The sequence below is a fragment of the Micromys minutus genome (genome assembly GCF_963924665.1).
Source record: "Micromys minutus genome assembly, chromosome: 32".
Lineage (NCBI taxonomy): Eukaryota > Metazoa > Chordata > Mammalia > Rodentia > Muridae > Micromys > Micromys minutus.
The window spans coordinates 7,628,695-7,656,690 of NC_137967.1; the positions used below are offsets into that span (position 1 = coordinate 7,628,695).

Sequence of the window (27,996 nt, forward strand, 5' to 3'; positions counted from 1 at the left end):
AAATATCACCTTCTCATCAAATGATGTAAAAATTGGATATCCTTATATAAAGAAACATGATTCTTTCCTTATATAAGATGCACGATGGAGTATTCCTTTAGCTTGAGCCCTCAGGAGGCAGGAGTACAGGCAGAGTTAAGTGCCGAGAGAGGCAGATTCCTGTGAGTTCATCACTATCCCGGACCACATTGTTAGTCCTAGGGAAATGCTATGGTGAGAGACCATGTTTTAAGAAACTAAAAGGAAATAAAAATTTAAAACTAAATACATAGTTAGACTACTAGAGTATCACCCTGAAAAAACCCAATGCCATATGCATCAGAGGCCTAAGTGTAACAAACTTGAAGCTGTCAGAGTACAGAGTAGCCCATAGACTTCAGGGTACAAAGACAAGCAAGGATGTAGAAGAAGCCCAACCATGCACGAAATCCTAACAGTTCACAAATGGTTTCTCGGGAAAGTAAAGGGACCCTTTCCAGCTAAGAAAGGAGTTGGGATGGCCTCAAGAACAGGAGCAAATCATCGCTATAAGTAACTTAGATTAGTATCTAGATTATTTAAAAAGATAAAATATCTACATCTTAAGAAGAAAGGTAACTTAATTTGTTGAAAGCAATAACATTTTCTCCAGACTCAGGAGGAAACAGAATTGTATAGTGAAACTTCAGAAAATGTCATTCAAGGTCTAGCAGAAAAGGAAACCCAGAGACCTCTGAGTGAGTACATAGGAGGCTATGCACTGCTGGTGATGATGTGAAGTATTTCGGTCTGTTTGGCTATCACTCTGGAGGGTCCCCCAAAAGCCAAAACCTGGCCTACCATATGGTGCATGTATACCACTCCAAAGAACTCAACATATTGGAGAGAATCTTGTGCATCAATGATGATTGCAGTGATGTCTGTAATACATCAGGGAACCAAGCTTAGTGTCGGAAAAAACATCATCATGGGTGAGGAAAACGTGACAAACATCGATAAAGAGGTATTTTCTGCCATAAGGAAAATGTTGTTATTTACAATAATCTGCATTCAGTCTGGGCCAGGTGAGATGTCTCAGCAGATAAGAACATGTATTGTTCTTGCAGAGTCCCCGGTCTGAGTCACTAGCACCCTCATGGTGCCTTTCAACCTTCCTCAATTTTGGACCCAGAGTTCCGATGCCCCTGCTCTATGTTGGAACTGCACACACATGTTGCAGAGAAGATATACAGAGGAGACCCATTTATTAAAATAAATTAAGATATTAAATGGATGTTTTCAGAAATGGATACAACTTGAGGCAAATGCATGGATTCATTTCAGTTAATTCAATTCAACCCATTTCAGAACCAACATTGTCATGCTGATGATGATGTTTTTCTCGCATGAGCGTGCTAGGTTGTGTATACATGAAAGCCTGTATTTCATCTCATGAAATACCAGGTGGAGTTCGGTTCCAGAATAATGATTAAGGGCTGGAGTTAGCGGGTAGAAATGGGAGGAGCTATGGCAACAGCTCAAATGTCTTTAGGTTACAGTATAAATTTTAGGAAGCATACCATGTTCACTGACTAGTCCAGTGAAAGTAAGCTCAAGGAGAATAATTTTATCACCACTACAGCTATTGATGAACTGCTTTAATATTAAGTATTATCAGTTTTATGTCGTATGATATATTTATGTAACATATTGAAAACCTAAATTTTTAATATCAAGATAATGAGAATAAAAACAAATTCTGTATAGAGATGGAGACGAAGAGAGATAGACATAGATGGATTAAAGAATTGACTTAAATTCCTCCAATCAGTTTTACTGTTCAAATATTTACAAGTATGGTAGAAATGCTGTCTGTCCATTTATATAAACAAACATGTAATTAACTACAGATGCACCTGTGTCACTCACATAGCACATTCACATAATACTTGAAACTACGTGTGTACATATGTTTCAGTATCTATATTTATCCTTGTCCACACTGAAAAACAATTTGTTACAAAGATCTGGGCACCTCTTACATTGCATAGCCATAGTATCGAGAAATTTCCATATCCTCCTCCCTCTGCAGGAAAAGCTGCAGCTTCCCAGGACAGGGCTTCTTGGCAGCATTCTCGCGCTCCTGCTGGGCCCGCCTCTTCATGGCCTCCCTCTCTGGCCTCTGCTCTTTTGTGATGGGCTGTGAGACCACTGGCCCCAGAATGTCGACCTTCCTCCATGGAATGGGTTGGCGGCTGAAGTCTTGCAGCAGATATTGAGTTTGAGATTCGGGGGGCGATGGCGCCTTGTTCTTGGCAGCGGAAAGAAGCTCCCTCTGGAGGGAAGTCTGAGAGGATGCTGTATAGGGTGTAGGCCTCAAGGTACCTGACTGAGGCGCATTGCTTATCTGGTTGATGCTGGTTACATTAGGTTGTGTGGCACTGGAAGAAATGGGCAGAGCTGGCTTGGCAGAAGCCATCAAAGATGTGCTGACTAGAGGTGTTTGGGATGGCCTGAGAGTGGCAGGCTGAGCGGAGTGGAAATGCCCCCTCTCAGAGTAAGCTGCAGTGGGCCTATGGGAAGCCAGGGCAAGGGGCTTTCTAGAGACAGGTCTGGTTTGAGGCTGGTCCAGGGTCGGGAAAGGCAGAGGTACTAACCTGACCTTCCCAGCTGCGGGCAGCTCGTACTGGGACTGAGATGGACACTCCTTAAGAGCACTGCTCTCTGCTTTCTGAGACTTGCCTGGGGTTTTGTCAGGGCCCTGGCCCTCATACACCATATCTGGTACTGCTGTTGCGGCTGGGCCTGGGCCAGGATATTTGTTGCTGCTAAGAGTTCCCAGAGCCCGGGAAGAAGCGATGCCAGGCTTCTTCTCACTCCTCTTCCCCAGTGGGTGGAAGACCTGCACAGACTCCAGCATGTGCATGCCAAGGTGGGTTCGAGGCTTCTTGAAGCTGTCATGGCTGAGCTCAGGTGGATTCCTCTTCCTCTTGGTCTTGGGGATGGTGGCCTTCTCTTCTGCTTTGACTCTGTTCCTTGTGTGCTTGAGCTCCTCTGTTTTCTTGGAAATATTTTCTCTGGTCCATTTGGTCTTGTCTTGTACCTGTCCCCTAGCTCTGCTGGGCCTGATGGGTGACATTTTGGGAGCTTTGCCCTTCAAGTCCTTTGCCATGTTGTCAATAGGCCTGTCATTGGCCCCAATGCTGGCCATAGCCCCATCTCCCTCCACCAGGTCCCAGTTTTGGACTTTGGCCTGAGGAGCTCCATCATTCATGTCAGAGGCTTCATGGCCTTTCTTCTTCACCTGGTCAGATGGTCCACTGATGACTCCGGAGTTTTCTTGGGCCTGGTCCCTCCAGACGACTGTGGAGTCTTTGGGTTCAGTTGCTGTGGTATCTTGAAATTGATCTAGGCCCGTGAGGAAGTTGAAGAGTTGGGGAAGGTGAATATCTGCCACCAGTGTAGTGATGTCTGCAAAATCGATAGTGGACACCGTCAGACTGTCCAGTGCTCCTTTCTCTTCCAGACCCACGCTGACGCCTCCCAAGCTGGCATTGTCAGAAGCAGACTTCTGTCTTAGGCTCTCGGAGTCAGTGCAGTGCAGAGGCTGCTGCAAGTCAGGATGTGCTAATGGGAGGAGTGAGGGGTCTTGGTTTTCTTTTGTGCCCTCATAGGCATCCCGAGGCATCAAGGGCTCAGCTTCCGCCCCATGCATACTTTTAACCTCTGTTTGCTCTGAGCTCGGAGGTGGAGGCAGAGTGAGGAATTCTGAAGGACTGTGGATAGGTGTTGTGAGTGGCCTGTCCCCATCAACAGGTGGTGTCTTTCTCTGGGAAACCTGGGTGCAGGTGATATAGAATTCTGGACTCTGCAGCACACAAAGTGTTTGTCCTGAAGGTGACAACCTCAGGGGCGTCTCCAGCTCCACCACTGAAAAAGAGTCAAGAAAGATGTCAGCACATGGTAAGTGAGACGCTCTCCTCCTTTCATCACAGAAATCTGTCCTCTGCAGCCATGGGGAAGGCATTTCTAATGCACTGTACGCCATGTTTGCAGAAAGGTGGTGGCTGCGCTGTTCCTTCTTGTATCCACGTCATGTCATGTTTTCTCAAGATGCTTTTATGTTTCCTAGTGTTTGTGTGGTGTGTGCATGCCTAGCCAGCGTGGGAAGGTTTACAGAGCTGCCTTGGTGTGTGGTCCTCACTTGCCTTCTCCTCTGTATAAAAAGATACATTGCCTCTCAGTTCCTTGGATCTTTACTATTGGATGGGATAATAATTTTCAAGAACTCACTTGTCTCTGTGAACTAACTTATGCCAACAGCATTACACAGACAACCTCAGAAGTCTGGACTTTTGTGTGGGTTTCAGTACCCAAATCCAGGCAAGGAACTCCCAACAACAGAGGCTTTCCTCCAGCCTCATGTTTCACAAACTTCTTACAAAATTGGTTTCAGAAACTGAACTATTTGGTCTTGGGTGTGACTCGGTATTAGAGAGCATGTGTACATAATCTTACAATCCTCACCGTAAACCAGCATGGACTCACCATGGAATTGCCATGCATTGCCTCTGAAATACACAGCCAAAGAGGAGAAAAAAAAAAGGAGTAGCAGTTTGGCTACCTTAGCAGCGGTACATGTACTGCATGCAACTCCCTATATTATTTTAAGTGTAATAGGGAGGCATATGTCCTGCAGGACAGATTATCAGCTGTATTGCTCTGGAGAAAGATTTTGACTCATGAACTCTCCAATAACACACACTACACACACACACATACACACACACACACACACACACACACACACACACACACACACAATTATTTGATTGTCCACTAGAGGCCTGGGCAACACACCAGGGAAGAGTTGATTACAGTGTTGCGGAAGCATGGGGCTGGTCACACCGGTCAGTGATGTGTGAGTGTGGTATACTCTATGGGCATCACTAGATTCAGCTTGGATACCACTCATTATGCCTTGCATTCTCTCTCATAATACAGTCTGAAGGTGTGGATGGAAATCCACAGATGTTCTTAACCTGGAAGGCCCCACATTATCCCTCTGTGTGGGATGTCCATTTCTGAAAGGCAGAGCTGAGTCTCCTTGGCTTGATGATTCCACTCCTCCTTCTACTGGCTCTGTACTTACTGAGAAAACTGTTGTCTAGCCTGACTTGAGCTGATGTGCAGTAGATGGTGGCAGAGGTAGAGAGAGGTGTTTGGACATTTCTTGGCTGAATCCCCATTAGCACCATCACCATCTCTAGTGGTGTGGTAGAGGCCTGACTCTCAGGGTAAGACACAGGCCTAAAGGCACTGTCTGGGTTCTCCAGCTATCAAAGGGCCCAGGCGATTGTGCTCATAGTAATAGACCTGGCTAACCCCATATCCTCCTGTAACAGGCTGTGTCCTTGATTTAGCACCACAGGAAGTATGGAGTGGCCAATGGTGGCAGACAGTGTTGGATAGAAGGGGACTTTGGCATTGGGGTCTAAAATTTTATCACACCGGACTGCCATAGACAAGGACAATGTGGTATCCTGGTCAATGATGTCACATTGAATTTCTAGACTGCAGCTGTCCTACCGTCTGTGCTTCCTGTGATATCCCACTCAAGAATACCTGGACAGGAGAGTGTGGAGTTGGAGACCTGGCTCTTGTCTGCCAGCACCGTCAGCATAGTCGTGCTAGCATGTGGGTTAAGGTAGGTGCTGCCCATAAGTGGCTGGAGAGAAGTGCTGGATGCTGATGGTAGGAGCCATGCTGAACTCACAGCTGGGATGGCGACATTGGAGTAGTTGCACACTGTTCCTGAGGGTGTGGAGTTGTTCAGCACAGGCAGAGAGGGTGGCAGAGTACTTTCTGTCCCAAAGGAAGGTGTGCTTTGAAAATTTTCTGTAGAGAGGAAGACGACAGTGGGAACATGATGATATCAGTGCTTTCTGGTTGTGTGGGTAGTAGTGTTATCTCCGGTTACTACTGTCTTAGAGAATGACTCTAAGACCTGTGTTGCCCCCACCATTTTAATAGCAAAGGTTCAGGCTAATCCTTGGTACTGGACAAGATGATACTCACTTGATACCTGTTCTTTCTGTGTGAGCAATCAATTCCTAGTTGACATGGTAACCTTTTCTCTAATCTAAACACAGTATGTTTGTCCCTGCTTTGTCCTGCTCTCATACCTACTGTGATACTGCCTCATATCTGGTTCATGTAACAAAAGTGTTCAGAAGTAGGATAGCCTCAGACAACTTCTCATGCCTCTGTTTTTGCCCTGTTCTGTGCATATCTTACTTTATGCAAAGAGACAGGGTCTCTCTACCTAGGTAAGGCTGCATCTAGAATCACAAAGACTATCCTGCCTCTGCCTCCATAAGGGTGCTTTCATACATGTGTGTCAATACCACCAGGCTTACTCTTACTCTGAGCTTATAAAAAGATATCAGGGATTTTGTATATGAATACTGTACTTACTTAGTTACATCTTCCCCCTTCTAAGTCCTCATGCTCCCCTCCCACTCCTTTATTTATGATCTCTTATGATTTAAATATGCCTATTCGACACACATATGTATATGACTTTCTAAATATATCATGCTGATAATATTTCACGGTCCTTTCGTGTGCTGAGGTCTGACACATTAGAAATTCAATCCTGAATAAGACTGACTCTATGTTACTGTTACTTGCCTATAACTCTTCTAGAGAGGAAGCATTGTGAGAATTCCCTGTTCTGTGAGAGTGTTGTATAGAGAACAAGTGACTATAATGTTGCTAACCCCAACTGATAATATCCAACAAAAAAACAGTGTACACAAGACCTAGGGAACTTTTCACAAGATGTGAAAGATTGTAGGAGCAGAGTGGTATTGTGTCTTCTATATGTAACAAGGAACCAGCACCCAGACAAACCTCAACAGTGTGGCTGCCTAGACACGACTTGGGAAATCAAAATGCCTTAATTCTTTCGATTTGAAATCGGTGGTTCTCTGCAATATTTGGTCTTAAATTATCTCAGAGTTCTTTTAGGATAACCTCTTAGCATTTTACTTCTTTAATATCTCTGTTTTCTACCCCCTCGTCTTTATACATTAGACTCTTTCCCTCTATCCAGTTCCTATGGGACTGTTCTTCATATAGCAGCCACATTACTACATTAACTGCCAATGCAGAGTCCAGTCCCCTCTTAGACTCTCCCACAGTTTCTTTTTACCTAAGATAGACTGGGTTATCTAAAACATGGTAATCAATCTCTTTCTGTACTTTTTATTTTATCTCCCTTATTTTAACAACTACATGCTGCAATCATTGATGAAGCTATTTATAATATCCACATATAATATGAATACCAGTGTGGCAACATACCTGGGTGAACGATACATTTAGAACAGCACTGAATTTGAACAGTAACAGGGAAGCAGTAGTGGACAGACACCGTCACAATCATGGTATTGAGCACCAGATTCTTCACACCTTGTTCTACTTTACGTTTATGTTACATTTAACACCATCAATAATTATCTTAATTTTTTTTTCCTATTCACTTGCCTTTTAAGACACAACTATACAGTACCCAGAGCATAGTTACACTGTAATCTCCCTGAAGTAGATGAAGTAGATGAAGAATCAGTTGAAACTAAGCATTCTGTCCAAAGTCACATTCTTAGTGAGCACCAAAGCTAAATGTGCCGTTCAACTTGAGATACCTGTGTCACTAGTATCCACAGTCTCCTGAGGATGTAAATTTAATAGTAAAATAAGAAAATATATGATCAACATTTTTAAACTTTCATTCTTTACCTGACATGGTCAGGGCAAGGGTGGGAAAGGATTAACAGTAATCCATGTTACAATGGAGCAGGATAAATGGTTGTCCTTGACTGATCTTCTCACCAAATTGGCCCCTCTGTCCACTAGCAGACAGTGCTCACTGGTCATATAGGTGGCCAGTGATCCAGTTTGTTTACAGGAAGCTCCATGGAAACCCCAAGATTCTACTAAATGCTGGTTGGGTGGGAGAAAAGGTGATGTCATAAAACTGAGAGTAGCCAATGGCAAGGTCAGATTCTGAGGTAAAAGACAAGATTTGATGAAGAAAATGACAGGAGACTAACAGAAGCCATGAATGAGTTAGCGAGTTAAACGAAACAATATTTTGGTGTGGCTATCCCTATTTCCATGACTTTTGCTCTAAAAGATCATAGAAATGCTTTTATAAAGTTCATTGATGAAAATGTCCTTGACAGAGGTCTTGCAGATTCTAAGAGATCAGAGCTGTCATTCCAGACTACAATATCCAGCAAAACTCTTGTTCAAAACCAAGATAGTCCATGATAAAACAAGATGTAAATACAACCTTTCTACTAACCCAGCCCTACAGAGGATATAAGAAGTAAAAGTCCAATGCAATGAGGTTAACTACACTCAAGAAAGTACAAGAAATAAATAATTTCACACCATTAAAACCTATAGAAGACAAAGCACACATGCATGCATGTGTGAAATTGCACACGTGTGCATGCCCACACACACACACACACACACACACACACACACACACACACACACACACACTCAACTAATTCTAACATCAACACAGAAGATAACATTCATTGGCCATTAATATCTCTCAACATCAGTGGACTCAATTTCCCAACACACAGGCTAATAGAATGGTTGCATAAAAAGAATACATCATTTTGCTGTATACAAGAGATACATCTCACCAACAAATATAGTCATTATCTCAGTATAAAAGGCTAGGAAAAAAAGAAAAGTTTTTTTTTCCAATCACAAAAAAAGTTTTTTTCCAAAAAACAAGCTGGAGTAGCTATTCTAATATCTACTGAAATAGACTTTCAACTGAAACCAATCAAAAGAAACAGGAAAGGACACTTCATACTCATCAAATCAAAAAATCAACCAAGAGGACATCTCAACTCTGAACATCTATGACCCAAAAGCAAGCTCACCAACATTCAGAAAAGAAACGTTACTAAAGCTTAAATTACACATTGAACCACACACATTAATAATGGGAGACCACAATACCTCACTCTCACCAATGAATAGGTCATAAAGACTAAACAGAGAAATAATGAAACTAACAGAGTTATGATTAAAATGAACCTAACAGGTATCTATTGAGTATTTTATGCTAACACAAAAGAATAACCTTCTTCTCAATACTTCATGGAACTTTCTCCAAAATTAATGATTTAATTGGTCACAAAGTTAACCTCAACAGATACAAGAAGACTGAAATAACCCTATGCATCTTATCAGATCACCATGGATTAAAGCTGGACTTCAACAGTAACAGAAACAATAGAAAGCGCACATTTTCATAGAAACCTCCCTTTTAGCCAGTGACCGACCAGAGGTAGTGGGATACAGAAGAAGAGAACTTGTTTAGAAATGGTTCATTGGAGCAACTCCCATCTTTGTTGTATGGAAATTGGCAGTTCAGTTTACAGGTTAGCAGCACAGCTCCATCAACTTGTAAACACTTCACAGATATAACAGCAGTCCAGTTCAGTAGTTTTGGGATATCAAACATGAATCAGAAATAGGAGCAGAAACCTGACAAAGACAGCCAGGCTTCAGCCTCAGCACAAGTCAGCAGGAGAGACCAGCAAGAATGCTAGAAGTTTGCCTCTCTTGGCAAAGCATAAATCTGCAAAGATGCGAGACCAACAAGTACTGCACAGCTACGTCTATAAACAAAACTAATTCAGCCTCCATCACTGTCCATCGAGTCATTTTTATACTCCGCTCTAAACATCATGTGTTCCCCATGGGTCTTGACTCATTATATGAGCCAGTCTCAGCTTACACCAGTCTGTCAATCAGCATAAGTCCACAAAACTGGCAAGAAACTGCACCATACCACCAGTAGTTCTTTTGATATGTTCCTCTGTATGGAGTCCCAACAAACTGAGCTCAACTACCTAGTGTAAGATGAACCATATGCCTATCATTAGCAAAAAGAAACAACAAAAAAAACACTTCATCATGTGTCCTTTCATATTCTTGCTTTAGCAGAAACTCATTTCTTTTCTTTTGCCTGCTTCTGTGAGATATTACTTCATGAGTCTGTCTTAGCCTTTTACCTATGTTTGATTCAGGGAAACACTCCTTGTCATGTTTGCCCCAAGTAAACACCATCCAACACAACTGACTATCCAAACAACCCTTAAATTTCTACTTCAGGACACCATTAAAACAGTGCTAAGAGGAAAGTTTATAGCACCAAGTGCCCTCATAAAAAAAAATGGAGTCTTCTAAAACTAACAAAAGTACATCTGATGACTCTAAGCAAAAAGGAAAGAAAACACAGTCAAGGGGAGTAGACAGCAGGACATAATCAGTCTGGTGGCTGAAATCAATCAATTAGAAACAAAGAAAATGAAACAATGAATCAACAAAACCAAGAGCTTATTCTTTGGGAAGAAAATCCACAAGAAAGACAAACCTTTAGTCAAACAAAAACTTAGACAGTACCCAAATTAGCAAAATCACAGTGGAAAAGGGAGATATGGCAGCAAACACTGAAGAAATTAAAAAGCCTATACTCAAATATACCAAAGCGAATCCTATTATCCCTAAAGAAATAGAAGCCGTCATTAAAAGTCTATCAACACCCCCCCCCCAAAAATATCCCTAGGCCAGATGGCTTTAGTGCAAAATTCTACAAGACTTTTAAATAAAAGCTAAGGCTAATACTTCTCAAACTATTTCACAAAATAGAAACAGAATTAAACACTGCCCAACTCATTCTATGATGCTGTAATCACCTTGATACCTAAAACACATAAAGACACAGCAAAGAGAATTTAAGGCCAATTTCCCTTATGAGCATTGATGTAAAAGTACTCAATAAAACATTTTCAAACTGAATCTAATAAGATACCATCCATCATGATCATATAGGATTCATTCCAGGGATTCAGGGATAATTCAATAAACAAAAATCCATCAATGTAATCCACCATAAAAACTAACTGAAAGAAAAAAATACACACACCCACACACACACGCACGCACGCGCGCGCGCACACACACACACACACACACACACACAATCATCTCTCTACATGCCAAAAAAATGTGTTTGACAAGCTCCAAAACCCATTCATGATAAAAATTTTGGAGAGATTAAGAACAAAGGGGACATACTGCAACATTGTAAAGGCAATTTACAATAACTCAATAGCCAACACCAAACTAAATGGAGAGAAACACAACATAATTTTATTAAAATCGGGAAGAAGACAAAGCTGTGCACTCTTTTCATATCTATTCAATACCGTAATTGAAGTGGTAGCTGGAGCAATATGATACTGAAAGAGATTCAGGGGATTCTAAGGAAAGGAAGAATTCAAAGTCTTGTTATTTGCATATGATATGATAGTACAGACCTTGAAAAAATAATATTCAACATGGTATGGAAAAACAAAAACCTAGACTTAATAAAAAACAGCCCTGTACAATAAAGAAACATCCAAAAGCATCCCTAATTTCAAGCTATGCTTCAGAGCTATAGCAATAAAGACTTCATGGTCTTGGTATAGAAACAGACAAGTCCATAAATGGAACCAAATAGAAGACTGTGAAATGAATTTACACACTTAAGGACTCTTGATTTTTGACAAAAACCAAAACCACACAATGGAAAAAAATGCATCTTCAGGAACTGGCACCCATCTAACTGGATATCTGCATATAGAAGAATGCAAATAGACCCATATCTGTCATCCTGCCCCATCTCAAATTCAGGTGGATCAAAACCTCAACATAAAGCGGGATAGACTTAACCTGATAGAAGATAAATTGGAATGTAACCTTGAATGAATGGGTACAGGAGACGACTTCCCGAACAGAACACCAAAAGATCAGGCACTAACATTAACAACATTAAATTTGACCCTCTTAAAATTGAACAACTATGTAAGGCAAAAGACACTATCAGAAAAACAAAAGGGCAGACTTCAGGATGGAAAACATTCTTTACCATCCCTACATCTAACAGAGGACTAATTGGAAATATATAAAGAACTGAAGTAATTAGACACCAATAAGCCAGATAGCCCAATAAAAGTGGGATACAGATTCAAACAGAAAACTCTTGACATGAGAATCTCAAATGGCCGAGAAACACTAAAAAGAAATGTTCATCATCCTTAGTCACCAGGGAAATGCAACTCAAAACTACTTTGGGATTCCATCTTCCACCTATCAAAATAGCCAAGATCAATAACACAAAAGTGACAGCTCATGCAGGAAAAGATAAGGAGCAAGGGGAACACTCTTTCACTGCTAATGGGAGTGCAAACTTGTACAGTCACTCTAGAAATCAATATGGAGGCTAATCAGAAAATTGGAAATTGGTCTAACTCAAGGCCCCGCTATACCACTTTGGGGCATATGCCTAAAGAATTCCCTATTCTCCAACAAAAAAAAAAAAAAAAAAAAAAAAAAAAAAAAAAACACTTGTTAAGCATTGATCTCCCTGGAAAAGGAGACTGTGGGCACATGGGGATGGGAATAGGAGGGTTCAAGCAGGGGAATGAGGGGAGAGTAATGGCTGACACAAGAAAATATCATCCTGAGTGAAGCAACCCATTCACAAAAGGGTGTGCATAGTATGTACTTCTAAGTGGATATTAATAAACTACAGGATAACCACCTATAATCAACAGACTCAAAGAAGCCAAATAACAAGGGGGGGCCCAAGGGATAATTGTTTTATGTAAGATGGCCATTTACACTGTGTTGTTCCTACCAATCCATGAGCATGGGGATCTTTCCATCTTCTGAGGTCTTCCTCAATTTTTTTCTTCATAGACTTGAAGTTCTTGTCATATATAGGTCTATCCCTTGCTTAGTTAGAGTTACATTCAGGTAATTTATATTATTTATGGCTAATGTGAAGGGTATTGTCTCCCTAACTTTTTTCTCAGCCCATTTATTACTTATGTAAAAGAGGGTTACAATTTTTTTAGTTAATTTTGAATCCAGCCATTTTGCTAAAAATGTTGTCAGCTGTAGGAGTTCTCTGTTAAAATTCTGAGGTGTTAATTATGTATACTATCATATCCTCCACAAAAATGATACTTTAACTTCTTCTTTTTCTTGTATCCCCTTGATCTCCTTTAGTTGCCTTATTGTTCTACCTAGAATATCAAGTACTCTATTGAAGAGATAGGCTGACACTGGACAGTCTGTCTTGTCCCCAATTTTAAGAGAAATGATTTAAGTTTTTCTCCACTTAATTTGATGTTGGTTACTGGCTTTCTGTATATTGCCTCTGTTGTGTTTAAGTATGTTCTTTGTACCCCTGTTCTTTCCATGACTTTTATCATGAACAGATACTGGCTTTTGTCAAATGCTCTTTTGGCATCTAGTGAGATAATCATTTGTTTTTTTTCTTTCAGTTTATTTATATGTTGAATTACATGGATGTATTTTCATATATTGAACAAACCTTGCATCTCTGGAATGAAGCCTATGTGGTCATTGGGGATGATGCCTTTGGATGTTCTTGAACTTGGTTTGTGTGTATTTTATTAATTATCTTTGCATCGGTGTTCATAAGACAGATTGGTTTGAAATTTTCTTTCCTTTTGAGTATCTGTGTGGTTTAGGTATCAGGGTGATTGTGGTGTCGTAAAATGAGTTTGGCTGGGTTCCTTCTGTTTCTATTTTGTGGAATAGTTTGAGGAGTATTGGCCTTAGCTCTTATTTTAAAGTCAGTGATCATTGAGTAAAGAGTTGCTCAATTTCCATAAATATGTAGGCTTTTTTATTGCTTCTGTTGTTGAAGTCCAGCTTTAATCCTATGTGATCTGATAATATGCATGGAGTTATTTCAGTCATCTTGTATCTGTTGAGATTTGGTTTTTCATCTATTTTTATGGTCAATTTTGATAAAGTTCCATGAGATACTGAGAAAATGGTATATTCTTTTGTGTTAGGGTAAAATGTTCTATAGAATCCTGTTAGGGCCATTTGAATAATAAGTTCTGTTCTCTGTTTAGTTTCTGTCTAGATGACCTGTTCACTGTTGAGAGTGATGTGTTGAGGTCTCCTACTATTAATGTGTGTAGTTTCATGTGTGATTTAAGCTTTACTCATGTTTCTTTTATGAATGTGTGTGTCCTTGCATTTGGGGCATGTATATATAGAACTGAGATGTCTATGGTATGTCTATGTTTATGGTAGATTTTTTTTCTTTTATGAAGTGTCTGTACTGACTGGTTTTGTGTGTCAATTTGACACAGCTGAAATTATCACAGAGAAAGGAGCCTCAGTTGAGAAAATGCCTCCATAAGATCCAGCTGTAAGGCATTTTCTCAACTAGTGATCAAGGGAGGGCCCAGCACCTAAGAAATAAATAATTTCACACTATTAAAATCAATAAATGAAAAACACACATATTCAACCACCAACAACATAGAAATAACAGAAAGAAACAATCATTAGTCATTAGTATCTCTAATCTCTAATCATTGTAGATGGTGCCATCCCCGGGCTGGTACTCTTGGGTTCTATAAGAAAGCAAATTCAGCAAGCCAGGGGAAGCAAGCCAGTAAGTAACATCCCTCCATGGCCTCTGCATCAGTTCCTGATGCCTGACCTGCTTGAGTTCCAGTCCTGACTTTCTTTGGTGATAAACAGCAATGTGAAAGTGTAAGCTGGATAAACCCTTTCTTTCCCAACTTGTTTCTTGGTCAAATGTTTTGTGCAGGAATTGAAACCCTGACTAAGACAGGGTTCCATGTCTCTTTTGATTATTTTCAGGAGAAAGTCTATTTTATTCGATATAGGCTACTCTAGCTTATTTCTTGAGTTTATTTCCTTGGAAAACCCTTTCTCAGAACTTTATTCTGAAATGATTATTATCTTTGTTGGTGAGATGTGTCTCTTGTATACAGCAGAATGATGAATTCTTTTTTGCACACATTCTGTTCACCTGTGTGTTTTTACTGGGGAATTTTGCCCATTGATGTTAGAGATACTGATGACTAATGATTGTTTCTTTCTGTTATTTCTATGTTGTTGGTGGTTGAATATGTGTGTTTCTCTTTTATTAATTTTAATAGTGTGAAATTATTATTTCTTAGTTTTTTTGAGTGTGTAGTTAGACTCATTGCATTGGATTTTTTTCCTTCTAGGTTTTACTGGGGAATTTTGTTCATTGATGTTAAGAGATATTAATGACTAATACTTGTTTCTTCATATTATTTCGATGTTGATGGTGGGTGGATAAATGTTTTCTCTTCTATTAGTTTTAATGGCATCAAATTATTTATTTCAAAGGTTATCTTGAGTGTAGCTAGCCTCGTTGCATTTTTTTTCTTCTAGTAGTGTCTCTGTAGGGATGGGTTAGTAGAAAGATAATGTTTGAATTTGCATTGGTATGGGATAAATTGGTTTCTCCACCTATGATAATTGAAATTTTTGCTGTGTATAGTAGTCTGTGGTCTCTGAGGGTCTTGCAGACCTCTTCCCAGGCCCTTCTAGTTTTAGAGTCTCAGATGAGAAATCAGGGTGTAATTGCTATAGGTCCACCTTTACATGTTGGCCTTTTTTTTCTTTGCTTCTTTTAACATTCTTTCTCTGTTCTGCATATTTAGTGTTTTGATTATTATGTGGCAGGAGGATTTTCCTTTATTGTCCAATCTGTTCAATGTTCTGTAAGCTCCTGTACTTTTATAGTCATCTTTTCTTAAGTTTGAGAAATTTTCTTCTATGATTTTGTTAAAGATGTTTCTGGGCCTTTGAGCTGGGAATCTTTTTCTTCTTCTATTACTTCTGTTCTTAGGTTTAGTCTTTTCACAGTGTCACAGATTTTCTAGTTGCTATGTGTCATGAACTTTTTAGATATTGGATTTTCTTTGACTGATATATTAATATCTTCTGCACTTGAATTCGTTGTTCCATGCCCTGAATACTTTTTGTGATGCTTGCACCTGTAGTTTCTGTTATCCTTCCTAGGTTGTTCATCTCCAGGATTGCCTCAGTTTATGTTTTCTTTATTATGTTTATTTTTCCCTTTCAAGTCTTGGACACTTTTATTCATACCCCATTCCTATTTGATTTTATATTCCTCTATTTCTTTATATTTATTTTCTGCATTTAATGCCTCTACCTATTTGCATTTATTCCATTAACGGATTTATTCATGTCCTCTTTAAAGACCTCTATAATTTTATAATATTGGATTTAAGATACTCTACTTGTGATTCAGCTTCATTAGGCTATCTAGTGTTTGTTGTTGCGTGATAGCTGAGCTCTAGTGGTACCATATTGCTCTAGGACTTTTTGACTGTGTTCTTCTACTGTCCTTGAAGCATCTGTTTTTCCCTGTCCTTCACTAGATAATAATAATTTCAGGAGAACGTTTCTGGAAGATGGGTGGATCTGTGGGCCAGAGAGTGGTGATCAGGGTACTCTACTGTATTGGCTGTGCCTCAGACAGACCTCACTCTGCAAGCTGTGTTGAGGGTAAACCCTACTCTGAAAGCTGTGTGCAGTCAGACCCAGCTAGTTTGTCAGGATGATCAAACTCTGCAGGCTGTCCCAGGCAGATGAGCTGAGTTGGTAGGGCAACTTAATTAGGGTGGGTATTTGGGCAGTGTTCCAACCTGGTTCATTTTGGGGCCCCTGAAGGTTTCTATAGCAAGACAAGACACTCTTGGCATCCTGCAAGGTGCCTCTGGATTGAGGAGCAAGGCCTGAGCTGGATAATGGATCGTTTCATTTTCAAGGATAGCTTTTCTGAATAACAGAATCTGTGTCCTTCAACAGAAGAATGTATACAATTTACATGGTGGAGTACAACTCAGCTATTAAAAACAATGACTTCATGAAATTCTCAGACAAATGGATAGAACTAGAAAATATCATCCCGAGTGAGGTAACCCAGACACACAAGAACACTCATGGTATGTGCTTGCTGACAAGTAGATATTAGCCCAAAAGCTTACAATTCCCAGGATACAACCTACAGACCATGTGGAAGTTAGGAGGAAGGAAGACCAGGGTGTGGATGATTCAGGAATTTATTGAACAGTGGAACAGGATGATAGAAGGAGGTGGAGGGAGAGGGGCTTGGGAGAGAAACAGGAAGGGGAAGAAAACAAGGAGAGGCAGTATCAGGTAATGGAGGGTATGTGTGTGTGTGTGTGTGTGAGAGAGAGAGAGAGAGAGAGAGAGAGAGAGAGAGAGAGAGAGAGAGAGAGAAAGGGTCAGGAAATCTAATAAAAATATGTAGCAGTAGTAGATTAGGAACTGAGGATAGCCACTTGAGGATTCCAGACTCCAGGAAACCGAGAGGCTCCCAGGACCAAACGGGAATAACTTTAGCCAAAATGCACAGAGAAGGAGACATGGAACCTGTAGAGACCATCTCCAGTAGACATCCCCTGTCGATGGATTGCTCCACCCACCCATCTCAAAGTTTTTAACCCATAAATCTTCCTGTTCAAATGAAGAACAGGGACAAAAAGTGGAGACTGAAGGAATGGCCATCTGGGGACTGCTCCTCCTGGGAATCCTGTAGTGGAACAAAACACAAAGGGAAAGGGATTCTGGAGCAATTGGAAGTAGATAGAGACCGATGACTATTAAACTTGTAGAAAATGATATCACAATCATTTTCTACAAGGAGGGAAAAAGGGGAAATAGTACAGGTGAGAAGCATGTGTTGGAGTTGACAAAATACAACCATGTCAGTGCAGACACGGGACCATCACCTCCCTCCCAAGTGCACAATCTAAAGACCATGTCAAAACTATTGGATATTTAGACAACAGTAAATTTGTTAGATAACAACATGAAATAAAAATAAAATAGTACAGGTATCATCTTCAGTTCTGGCACTTAGGAGGCAGAGGCAGAGGGATCTCTGATTTTGAGGTCACCCATGACTACATAGCAAATTCCAGGCCAACACTACATACTCTGACCTCGTCTCAAAAATAAAATCTTTAAAACTATAAAAGGAAATATAACATAGTATGCATCAAAATGTATTTCTTGTTCGCAGTATCAGAAAATGTCTCTCCTCTCTGTGAGTTGTCTTAGGAATTTGTCTTTGCTGATAGGATAAACACCTGAGTCACAGGGTCTGCCCTCCCTTAGTTTCTTAGCCCTAGCTTGTCACTTCAGCCAACATGGAGCATTACCTCAAAGTACTTGCTACTCTTGTGTAAGTGCTCTGGGTGGTTCTGCTATCCCCCTAGTGTACTTCAGTTCCAGGCTTTGGTACAGGCCTTCCACGCCTACCTGTTCTTGTTTTTACGTTGGCTGTTTTCATCTCACAGGGCCCAGGCTGCTAGCAGCCAGGTCTTAGCTTGAGTTTGATGGCTCCATCAAGTTCCTGTGGGACATGCACATGGTTCAGTAGCTCTCTAGGTCTCCTCTCAGCACATGGAGAAAATACATGAGAATTTGGAGATGCAGTCACAAAATTTTCTCTATTTTTTTTTTTTTTAATTTTTTTTTGGCAGAGTGAGTTCATGACAATTCTCTCTGATCTGTTTGTTCCGTGTTCCCACACAATAGTGACTTCGGTCCAGAGCACTGATTGGTTGTCCAGTATCTGCTTCACATAATTTGAGGGGCTGTCTTTAATGCTGGATTTTGCTATCTCTGCTTCTGTGGGTTTCCCTTTTCCTTTCTCTCTCTCTCTTTCTTTCTTTCTTTTCTTTTTTGACGGGAGGGAGTGGTTATAAATCTAAAGCAGGGAAAGTAGTATTTTCACCCTTCCCATCGCTACATTTGTTGTGTTCTCTAGGGTATAAAAAGTCTGTGTTGCTCTGTGAGTGTCAAGTCAGTTTTCTATTTTATCTTGTGTCCCAGGGCTTCTGTGCACTGCCATCCTCTTTGCTTTTCCAGGCTTCTCATTTGTGGAGACAGGGCCCTGTGTCTTTCCCTAGAGTGGCAGGGGTAAGGGTACTTTCTATTTCTTTCCTATTTTGTGTTTTCCAATCTTTATCTCAGATTTATCATTGTAGTTAACAGGGAGATAAGCAACAACTCCAAGCTATCACACCTTGTGCTTCTCTCAGCTCCGGCACTGTGAAGCTGGACAGCTTTCAGATGCTAAGATGTTCTACAGAGGTCTTGCCTCTGTGGGCAGAATTAAGCATGTCTTACACACTCCAGCCCCAAAAAGCCATTGCTCTGTTGGCTTTTCTCTGTTCATGTATGGTGGGGCTTTCAGGACTTTCAGACACTAAGCTGAGGAGGTCCCTTGATAGATAGTCTCTTCACTACCCTTTTCTGTTGTTGAGCTGCAGTGGAAAGATATCTTATGATCCCTCAATATGGGGCAGGCTAGCTTCTCAATTTTCCATCTGGCCATTTGGCTCTGAAACAACTTACAAATGTTTTCAGCAAAACTTATTATGCAGTGCCAGGTTCTGTCTTTGCAGAAGAATTGAGTTCAGATAAATACCAAGGTGTGGTGATAATTTGGCTGGTTTGGCTTCTGGGTACATTCGGTGGTAGAGGAAATAGGTGAATAGTTTTTTTGTCTCTGGGGCTTTAGATAGAAAAGATAATCATTGACTGATAATGCTGCAAGTTGCCAGAGGCTGAACAAACTAGAATCCAAGCTTCCCTTCACTTGAGAATTTAAGGATCCAGATACTTAGGTACTGTGGGGCTATATCACTATGTGAATGTTTAGAGAGCTTTTAGGGGCTACAAGTCAGGCTGCCTGATATTGCACAACTCTTGTTCATGTGTTGAAACCCTTACCCACAATGTGATAACATTTGGATGCGAGACCTTTGGAAGAAAGTCATACTTACAAAAACTTATGAGGGTATGGTCCTCTTATGGGACTCATTTTCTTATAAAGAGAGACATCATAGTGTCAGCCTCACTCTCAGTGGAGGACAGGGAGAAGGCAATTATCAGTTAACAAAAAGAAAGGGCCATGCTAGCTTCCTGTTAACTTCCATCCTCCAAAATCTCAAGAGTCTACATGTCTGTTTTTTATGCCTACTAGTCCATAGTATTTTGTTAGGGTAGCATAAAACAACTAAGATATTTTAAAGGATACTTAGCTTGCTGAGCTATAGAAGAATGCTATGGACTAGCAGGATGTGCCTAGCTCTAGGTGGAAGGCAGGTATGGCTAACCCTTCTATCAGTTATTATTACTGTTTCTGTTGAAGAGACAATTTAAGGTAAGAAGCATTTATTTGGGCTTATTGTTTCAATGAGTACAGTCTATGACCATTATCCCCAGGTACCTAAGCAGGACACCATGAAAACTGGAGTGTGTATAGAAAAGGTTGTCACAACATGATGAGCAGGAAGAGAGGAATAGGAAGGGGTCAGGAACAAGATATTCCATGGACCTCCTCCAATAACTACTTCCCCACCTGCCACGTTTTCTAGACTCTTTCAGGATAGCACTACCAGCTGTGTACCTAAGCTTTAAGATTTTGGTGGCATTTCTTATACAAGTAGTAGTTTACCTTGAAAGCATCACAGGTTTCTACTTTGGTTAGGCATAGCAGGTTCTTTTCCCCTCTTTCCTCTACTAGTGATGTCCAACGTCTTTGACATTGTGATGTGGGATTATCTAAAGAAGTATTGAGCTGTGTTCTTAGCTGTCTTGGGATACATGCAACCTTTAGGCTACAGGATGGACATGCTGTTAGACTTTCACTTAATTCCTGCTAGAAATATCAAAGAGTTTTATATTCATAAAGCTATTTCTGTGTGTCTTGAAGTACTCAGAATAACTTAACAACTATTTATCACCCCAATATTCTATGTGCCCAGTGATATTTATTTATGGCTAATGGTATATGCCACTTTTCTGGTCAAGAACAAGCTGGGTAGAACCTGGATTTTATCTAAGTTGGATATGAAGATTTTCCCTGTTTCCCAGTGAACAGCCTAATCCGATAGTGTCCTGGATACTAACAGAAGACATAAGTCTACTTGGTCAGAGGTAAAGGGCATATTCTCACATTAGTACAAGCATGCAAGTGTTTTCTTTGACTTTTTCCTGGTATAATATTTAACTGTGATAATCAGCATGACCTAGAAGAGCAGTGAAATAATACCCTAAATGTGCTTGTGATGGCATTTCCAGAGTCAATTAACTGAGAGAGAGAAAGATCTGCATTAGAAGTTGGAAATGCCATTTATCTACCAGGCTAGCAACCCAGAGGAGACAAGGTGGAGGAAAGAGCGTGCTAGCACAGACATGCTGTCCTCTGCTTCCTAGCTTCTGTGACATGAGCAGCTCTGTGCACCCCCCATAGCTACATGGTACACCACCTCCATGGGTTTATAAACAACATAGGCAAGTGATCATGGATACAAACCTGAATACATTTGTTGGATATATATATATATATATCTTCTCTTTAACCTGGTCTCTAAGGTATCTGTCACAATGATGCAAAGATGACCACTCCACGTCACTGACTGGAGACTTTCTCTAATGGGCAAACAGCACACCTGCCCTTTCTGCAGAGGGAGGACATGTCTGTGTTTCTTTTCAAGACTATTCACTATGTAGATGTCCTTGAAAAGTTCATCCATAACAAAGTCCAGAAGAGCATCTCTTTCAAGATAAGCATAAAGGTGAAAAGCCAAATGCACTATTTTTCAAGTCTTCATGATCTCTGTCCTCCGGCCTTATGACCTCTACCTCACCTCATGCATTCTTGACAAATTTCCTGCAGTCCCCTATGTGACTTGCTTCTTTGTACATGGTGCCTTCATCAGCTTGGGCTGTCCTTTCTTCCTTCTCTAACCACTTGAGATCTACTCACCAAAATTGCTTAAATGCCCCTGCCCTTTGGGATGCATTCTCTTTTAGACTAAAAATACCCTAAAGCTCAATGTCTAGAGTAGAGGATGTGGCGTATTTTTCTTCAATGCAGACTCTTTCCACTCAGACATTGAGGGTGCTTGATGAACCCAATTTCCTGAGATAGATTACACTGACTTGAAGACTATTTTGCAAGTAGCCATGACCTTTGCAAAAATTATCCCCTGAATGGGCTGAAGTCTATGTTGGCCTGGTTTCTGTTTATCAGAGGGCTGAATCTTACAATGAATGGACCTATGTAATTATTCCTAAGAGAAGGGAATACCTTTGAGCTTTCAATTTGTCCTACATATGGGAAAATAGACATAAAGTCCAGTATGGTGGTACATTCCCATCATCCTAGCACTGAGGAGGCTGAGGCAAAAAGATTGAGATGATGAAGTCAGCTTGAGCTGCATAGTAAGTTTAAGGCCAGTGTGTGACTATCTCTGAAAACAAAATCAGAAAGATAGAAAATCTGCTTGCTGTTCCTCAGGCATATACAGTGCATTAAGGACGTAGGTAGAAAGAAAGAGTGATAACAACCTCGTTCCTGATCTCATCCCCCTTACAGACATTGCGTGGGATTAGGATGCTATGTGACAGCAAACCTTGTAAACATTAAATAGGTGATTGTGGTATTAGATTTGTCTGCTTGCAATGGAACTAAGTAGGTCTTACTTATTTAATTCATCTACTATCTACCTATCTCTCCATTGCACAGTATTATCCGGCGACTAACTGGATATCTTCATTTCTGTGGATCAGGAATTCGGAAGTGGTTCTCTTGAATGGTTCAGGGTTCTCACAAAGAAATCTAGCATCAGTCCAGGCATTTATTATCTGAAAGCTTGGCTATGACATATCACCTCTCAGGCTGGTCTATGCATAGAAGGCAGGGGCCTTAGTTCCTTGTTATTTGTGCCTTGATCTGTATACATCTGTATGTATTCATATGTACATGCATGTATATGCAGTGCTGGAGATGGAAGATAGGGCTTTGTGTACTCAACGAAAGTGCTGCTCTACTGAACTATATCCCAGATCCCCAGATAGTTTTGTAATGGCTTCACAACCTCACAGCTGGATTCTTTCAGGTTCAGAATCTGAAAGAATGGAACAAAGAAACCATAGTATCATATGGGGGACCTACCCCCCAAGGACAACATTATTGCTGAAACAGTTTATTGGTGACACAGACCAGTGTTACTCATCACAAGAGATAATAATGACAGGAGGTGGAAATTGTAGAAGACTATTTGGAAGCTAGTCATTGTAAGCGTAGGGACATGTGTAGAAAACATTCTCCAAACTGTTCTTTCTTTTCTTTCTCCTTATCAAGCCAGACACCCTGCCAGACACTATTCTGTCCTCTCCCTGTCAAGCCTAGGCAGGAGAGAGAGCAGAGTCTTCTGTGGGGATGTTGCTGGTTCTGAGTATTGATCATCCTATCCCAAAAGCCATTCTGGAAGGTGGTGAGAGAACTTACATGTGCCTTACAAGACTGCTCTTGTGACTCCTTTACTTTGAAACTTCACAGAGAAACTTTCCTTGTTCTTTCTTGATCCCACACTCCAGCTTTCTTTTAACTGTAAAGAACAGTCTATTTGGCTGACCTAGATTGAGCACAGCTAAAGCAAAAGTGTGTGTGTGTGTGTGTGTGTGTGTGTGTGTGTGTGTGTTTCTCTAGGGCCTGAGGCATCTAATTCCTAAATGAAGCTTATTTAATGAAGACATTTGTTCCAGTGGGATTCTTGAAATGGAATTATGGGTTCTTCTGAGGCAAAGTGGGAGGAGCAGCTAGCTCAAAGGTTGAGGAGAAGCTAATGAGAACTGTTTGCTAAGTGTCTGCCGCTCTGATTTTCATCTGTGCATCATTCCCACGCTCTCATCCTCTGCATTACCCAATGAGCACATCTGCTCTGAGCCTGGTGATGGGCTCAGCATGAATTCAGGAACCAGCATGAGTCAACTGGTACCATGATGACTTAACTCAGGAGCTTTTATTGACCTAGAGAGTGTGCCACTAACCCGATACCAGGCCCAAGAGACAGATGAAGAGCTTAGAGAACCCCACCTCATTGCAGTACACGAGCTGTGGTAGAATCTAGCTCTACAACTTCTCCTTTGCCTTAAGCCAGCTTGGATCACCCAATTCTGCCAACCATGGGCAATCCGGCTAATGTCAGTTTCCTTCATGATCCAGTGGTACCACCTCATCTATGTGCAACCCAGTGCTTTGGGTACAAATGCTGTAGTATGTTTTTTTAACTTCATGTTGAACATGTCGCTCTTTGGACATGCTCATTTTCCCCTTGCTAGACCCTGGCTCTCCTGCATCCGAGAATGCACCCAGGTTCATCATTGCCCTCTGGTACTCATGAGGATAATTTTCAGTCATGCAGTCACCGACACACTGAGCCTGAACCACTCCATGAGACTTCAGCTTCTGAGAGAACGTGAGATGTGGTCCAAGAGGTCTCTGTTCTCCGCTGCCTGTCTAAATGGGGATGACATGAACTATTTAGTAAGACAAGGGAAGATGAACCCTTAATGTTACCTGCAGGCCAGTTTTCCCAACTGTTAGCTTTGCATGGAGAGTTAAATCATTTTCAGCCACTCCATATCCCCTGCAAGCATCACCGTCTCTGACTATCAATCTGCAATTAAACAATAATGAAATTAGAAATGATATGGCAAAGATGATGCTCTGTGGGGCCCCTTTTTGAAAATGTTTTGCTTAAATATTGAACTCAGTGTCAGGAAAGACTAAGCGTACACGTTTCAATTTCTGAATGTCGTAAAGAATTGTCTCAGGGATGTGAGTCATCACTTCTGTGTTGTGAACTGCATCTACCAGCCCCTCCCAGTCTCTCTCTTTCTCCCCCCCTCCCCCTCTCTCTCTCCCTCCCTCCCTCCCTCAGTACCGACTACATTCATCATGGTGTAATGGGGCAGACTCTACAGGAAGATCACTTCCATCACTTTTTCATGCTTTACTGAGTACCAGATGACAGCTGCCTTGTAACAACTACCATCTTCCCTCTCTTGGGGCCAGGACAACAGGCATCTGGGTCAAACTGATGCATAATTGGAACCCTATTCCAGGAACACAGGATTTTTATGTCAGTTGCCCTACAATGGATCTTCTTAACGTTTCTTTGATAAGACAGGGAAAATCTGAGTGGCATGTCTACTTAACTTGACAAAACGGGCCCAATGGTCTTGGCTGGTGAGTGCTTTGTAAATTCTGATATTGTGATTTCTGAGATGGCAGCGTTTAACCTGGATGGTTACTGTATCTGTCCTACTGAAATGGCTGTGGTGACGGAGCTACATCTTTATAGTGTTATTGCAGGAATTAGCTCTTAGTATTAGGTTGAGCGCATGGTCATGCTCAACTTTTTTTTTCTCATAAAAAAGCAAGGCTGCAGTTATTTTTATCATTTTTGCAGTAAGAATGGCTTTATCAGTGTGTTCAAGCAAATGATTTTATTAATTCACAAGGAGCTGAAATCAGGAGTTCCTGGGTGGAGTTCAGAGAGCTATTGTACACTAAGAGTTGGTGTGTATAGAGCCTGGTTTGACTTTTGTTTCTTCCAGTGACTTCACTGTCTTCTCTTGCCTAGATGAGGCTGGGTCCTCTGCATGGAGTGACATTCATGACTACTTTGTGCTTAGTCTCACTTAATAGGATGGGACTTAATTAAGCAATGCAGTGTCCTGTGAAGGCCACACTAATGAACTTATGCACAGTGACCTAGTTGGATTGGACCGTCTAGGAGGAAGTACTCCTTCCTTAAGTCCCAGTTTTATGCTTTTCGGGGTGGACATTCTTGGGAACAAATTAAAAGTTCCAGCTGAGATGATCCTGATGTAACAAGTGCATCCTGCTGAGGATGGGAGCAGCCGAATGAAGAGTGGAAAAGTCAGAGTCAGTCTGTCAGTGGCTCTGCCTTATAACGTTATCCAACCAGTTTGACCCCTTTGAGAAAAGAAGTTGACTTAAAGCAAAAGACAAAACAAACAAACAAATAATGCTAGGTTTCAGTTTTTCCGTTTCAGGGTGGCTTAGAGACCATTCCGTGTCATTTATTAAAATATTCTGAGACTCTGTGAGAATAAAAATGACGGCAAATTAACCAACATTCTCCAGGCTAGCATGTCTGGCTTTTTATTTCTTTAATATTTTACGGTTTATCTTATTGCTGTTATTGTTTTGTGTGTGTGTGTGTGTGTGTGTGTGTACATGCATTATGTGTATGAGAGAGAGAGAGAGAGAGAGAGAGAGAGAGAGAGAGAGAGAGAGGTCAACCTTGACTGTTTATCTGCTGGAGCTGTCTACCTTGTCTCTACATTTTTAACTGTGTGTTAAGCTGTTGTGTTTGCCCAGTACATGCACAAGAGTATGTGGACATGCATAGGTCAAAGCAGTTTGTCGTGTGTCTTCCTTTATTGCTCTCTACTTCCTTCTTCTGAAACAGGGTCTTTTACTGAACTAGAGGCTCCTGATTTTGGCTAAGCTGGCCCGTTCTCAGCATCCTCCTGTGTCCTGCCCATGCTGGGCTTATAGGTATTTACATCCACACTCAGCATGTTTCCACGCATCTCATTTTACCTCTCCCCGAGAGTACAATTATGTACCATCATATCTAGATTTTTTTTTAAATGTAGGCTCTGGGAAATTGCAGGTTCTCATGATTGTGAATCAAACATATTATTCATTCAGCATTAACCTATGCCCCATTTCTAATGAAAACAAAAAAATACATTTATTTTCATTTTATACAAGTGAATGTTTTGCCTGAACATTGTCTGTGCACCATATGTGTGCCTGGGGTGCCCACAGGAGTCAGAAGAGGGTGACAAATCCACTGAAACTGGAGTTGCAGACAAGTGTGAGCCACCATGTGGATGCTGAGAACTGAACTCAGGTCCTGTCCTGTTTGCTCTCTGCCTCATAGTGGTGGGTCAAGATTTAAGCTGTCAGATATTCCTTGGCTGTCACAGACTCTAACCCACTGAAACAGTCTTTTAAACATTTTCTTTTGTAAACCGCTTCGGTCATGCTGTTATCACTGCAATAGAAAAGTCACTAAGACATAAGAGAGACTTGGAGACAGCAAGAGCCTATGGCTCTGGATTCACTGCAGAGCAGGACTGAGAGTAAGGATGGAATTACCAGTTTGGTAAGTCTGATGGCCAGCCAGGCTTCACCTGGTAAGTATTCCATGGCATCCCCAAATAGCACCGTCAACTGGGGGAGAGACATTCAGAACATGAACCTGTAGGAAACATCTCACATTCAAGCAATAGCACACACCATTGTGCCAACCCCAAGGCTTCAGGTAGAACTTCAGGGAAGAGGTAGTGTAAATTTTTTTTCAAGCCTTTTTTTCCCCCAATGATAGTTCATAAATTCTTTAGCCTCCCTTGTAGCCCACCACCCACCAGAGGTAGTAGAAAAGAAAGGATATGGGGGAACCTGTTTAGAAAGGCTCTTTGGAGCAACTCCCATCTGTGTTCATAGGTTTGCAGGCGGCAGCAGCTCGATCCATTCGCAAACACTTCATGGATACACCGGCAATCCAGTTCGGAAGGATCGGGTGACATGACCTAGCAGAGGCAGCCAGGCCTCAGCCTCGGCTCGAGTCAGCAGGAGGGACCAGCAGAACACCTGGAGAGGTTCTCCGCTGTGCCTCTCAGAAAAGCAGAGGGACCCACAAGCCTTCTACCAACAAGCCAAGCTCGTGACCTCCCCTCCTCTCTCTCTCTCTTTCCCCCTGTCCCCTCCCTCACCCTGGAGTCCTGTCTATACCCTCCAAACATCATGTGTCCTCCAAGCCTTGTCTCAGCGTGGGTCTCGCCTCAGACTGTGACTGAGTCAGCCTGAGTCCGTGGAGGTGGCAAGAAACCGCAGCACACCACCAAAATGTTTTCATACATTTCTCTCTATGGGACCCTGAGACGTGCAGCTCAACTATGCAGTGTAAGGGAGGCCAATACATGCATGTTGTTATCAAAATATCCTTCATCACGTGTCTTTTCATGTGTGTGCTTTAGCAGAACATCCTCTCACCTGTGTCGGCTTCGGCGAAATGATCCTTAGCTTTTTCACATCTGTGTCCACTTTAACGAAATGTCCCTTCACATGTTTGCCCCAGCCAAACACCATCCAGCTGACTT

General features: G+C 41.3%; 1 protein-coding gene across 1 annotated transcript; it reads right to left on the minus strand.

Annotated features, from left to right (window-relative positions):
* Positions 1–1,996: 1,996 nt before the first annotated feature.
* Positions 1,997–27,985, minus strand: LOC308413240 (uncharacterized protein C2orf78 homolog; the record flags this gene model as incomplete). The annotated part of the gene is given in 7 exon segments (XM_080908147.1): positions 1,997–3,888; positions 5,111–5,270; positions 5,272–5,342; positions 5,345–5,530; positions 5,533–5,856; positions 27,028–27,067; positions 27,890–27,985. Coding segments are annotated over 7 exon segments (2,769 nt in total).
* Positions 27,986–27,996: the final 11 nt, after the last annotated feature.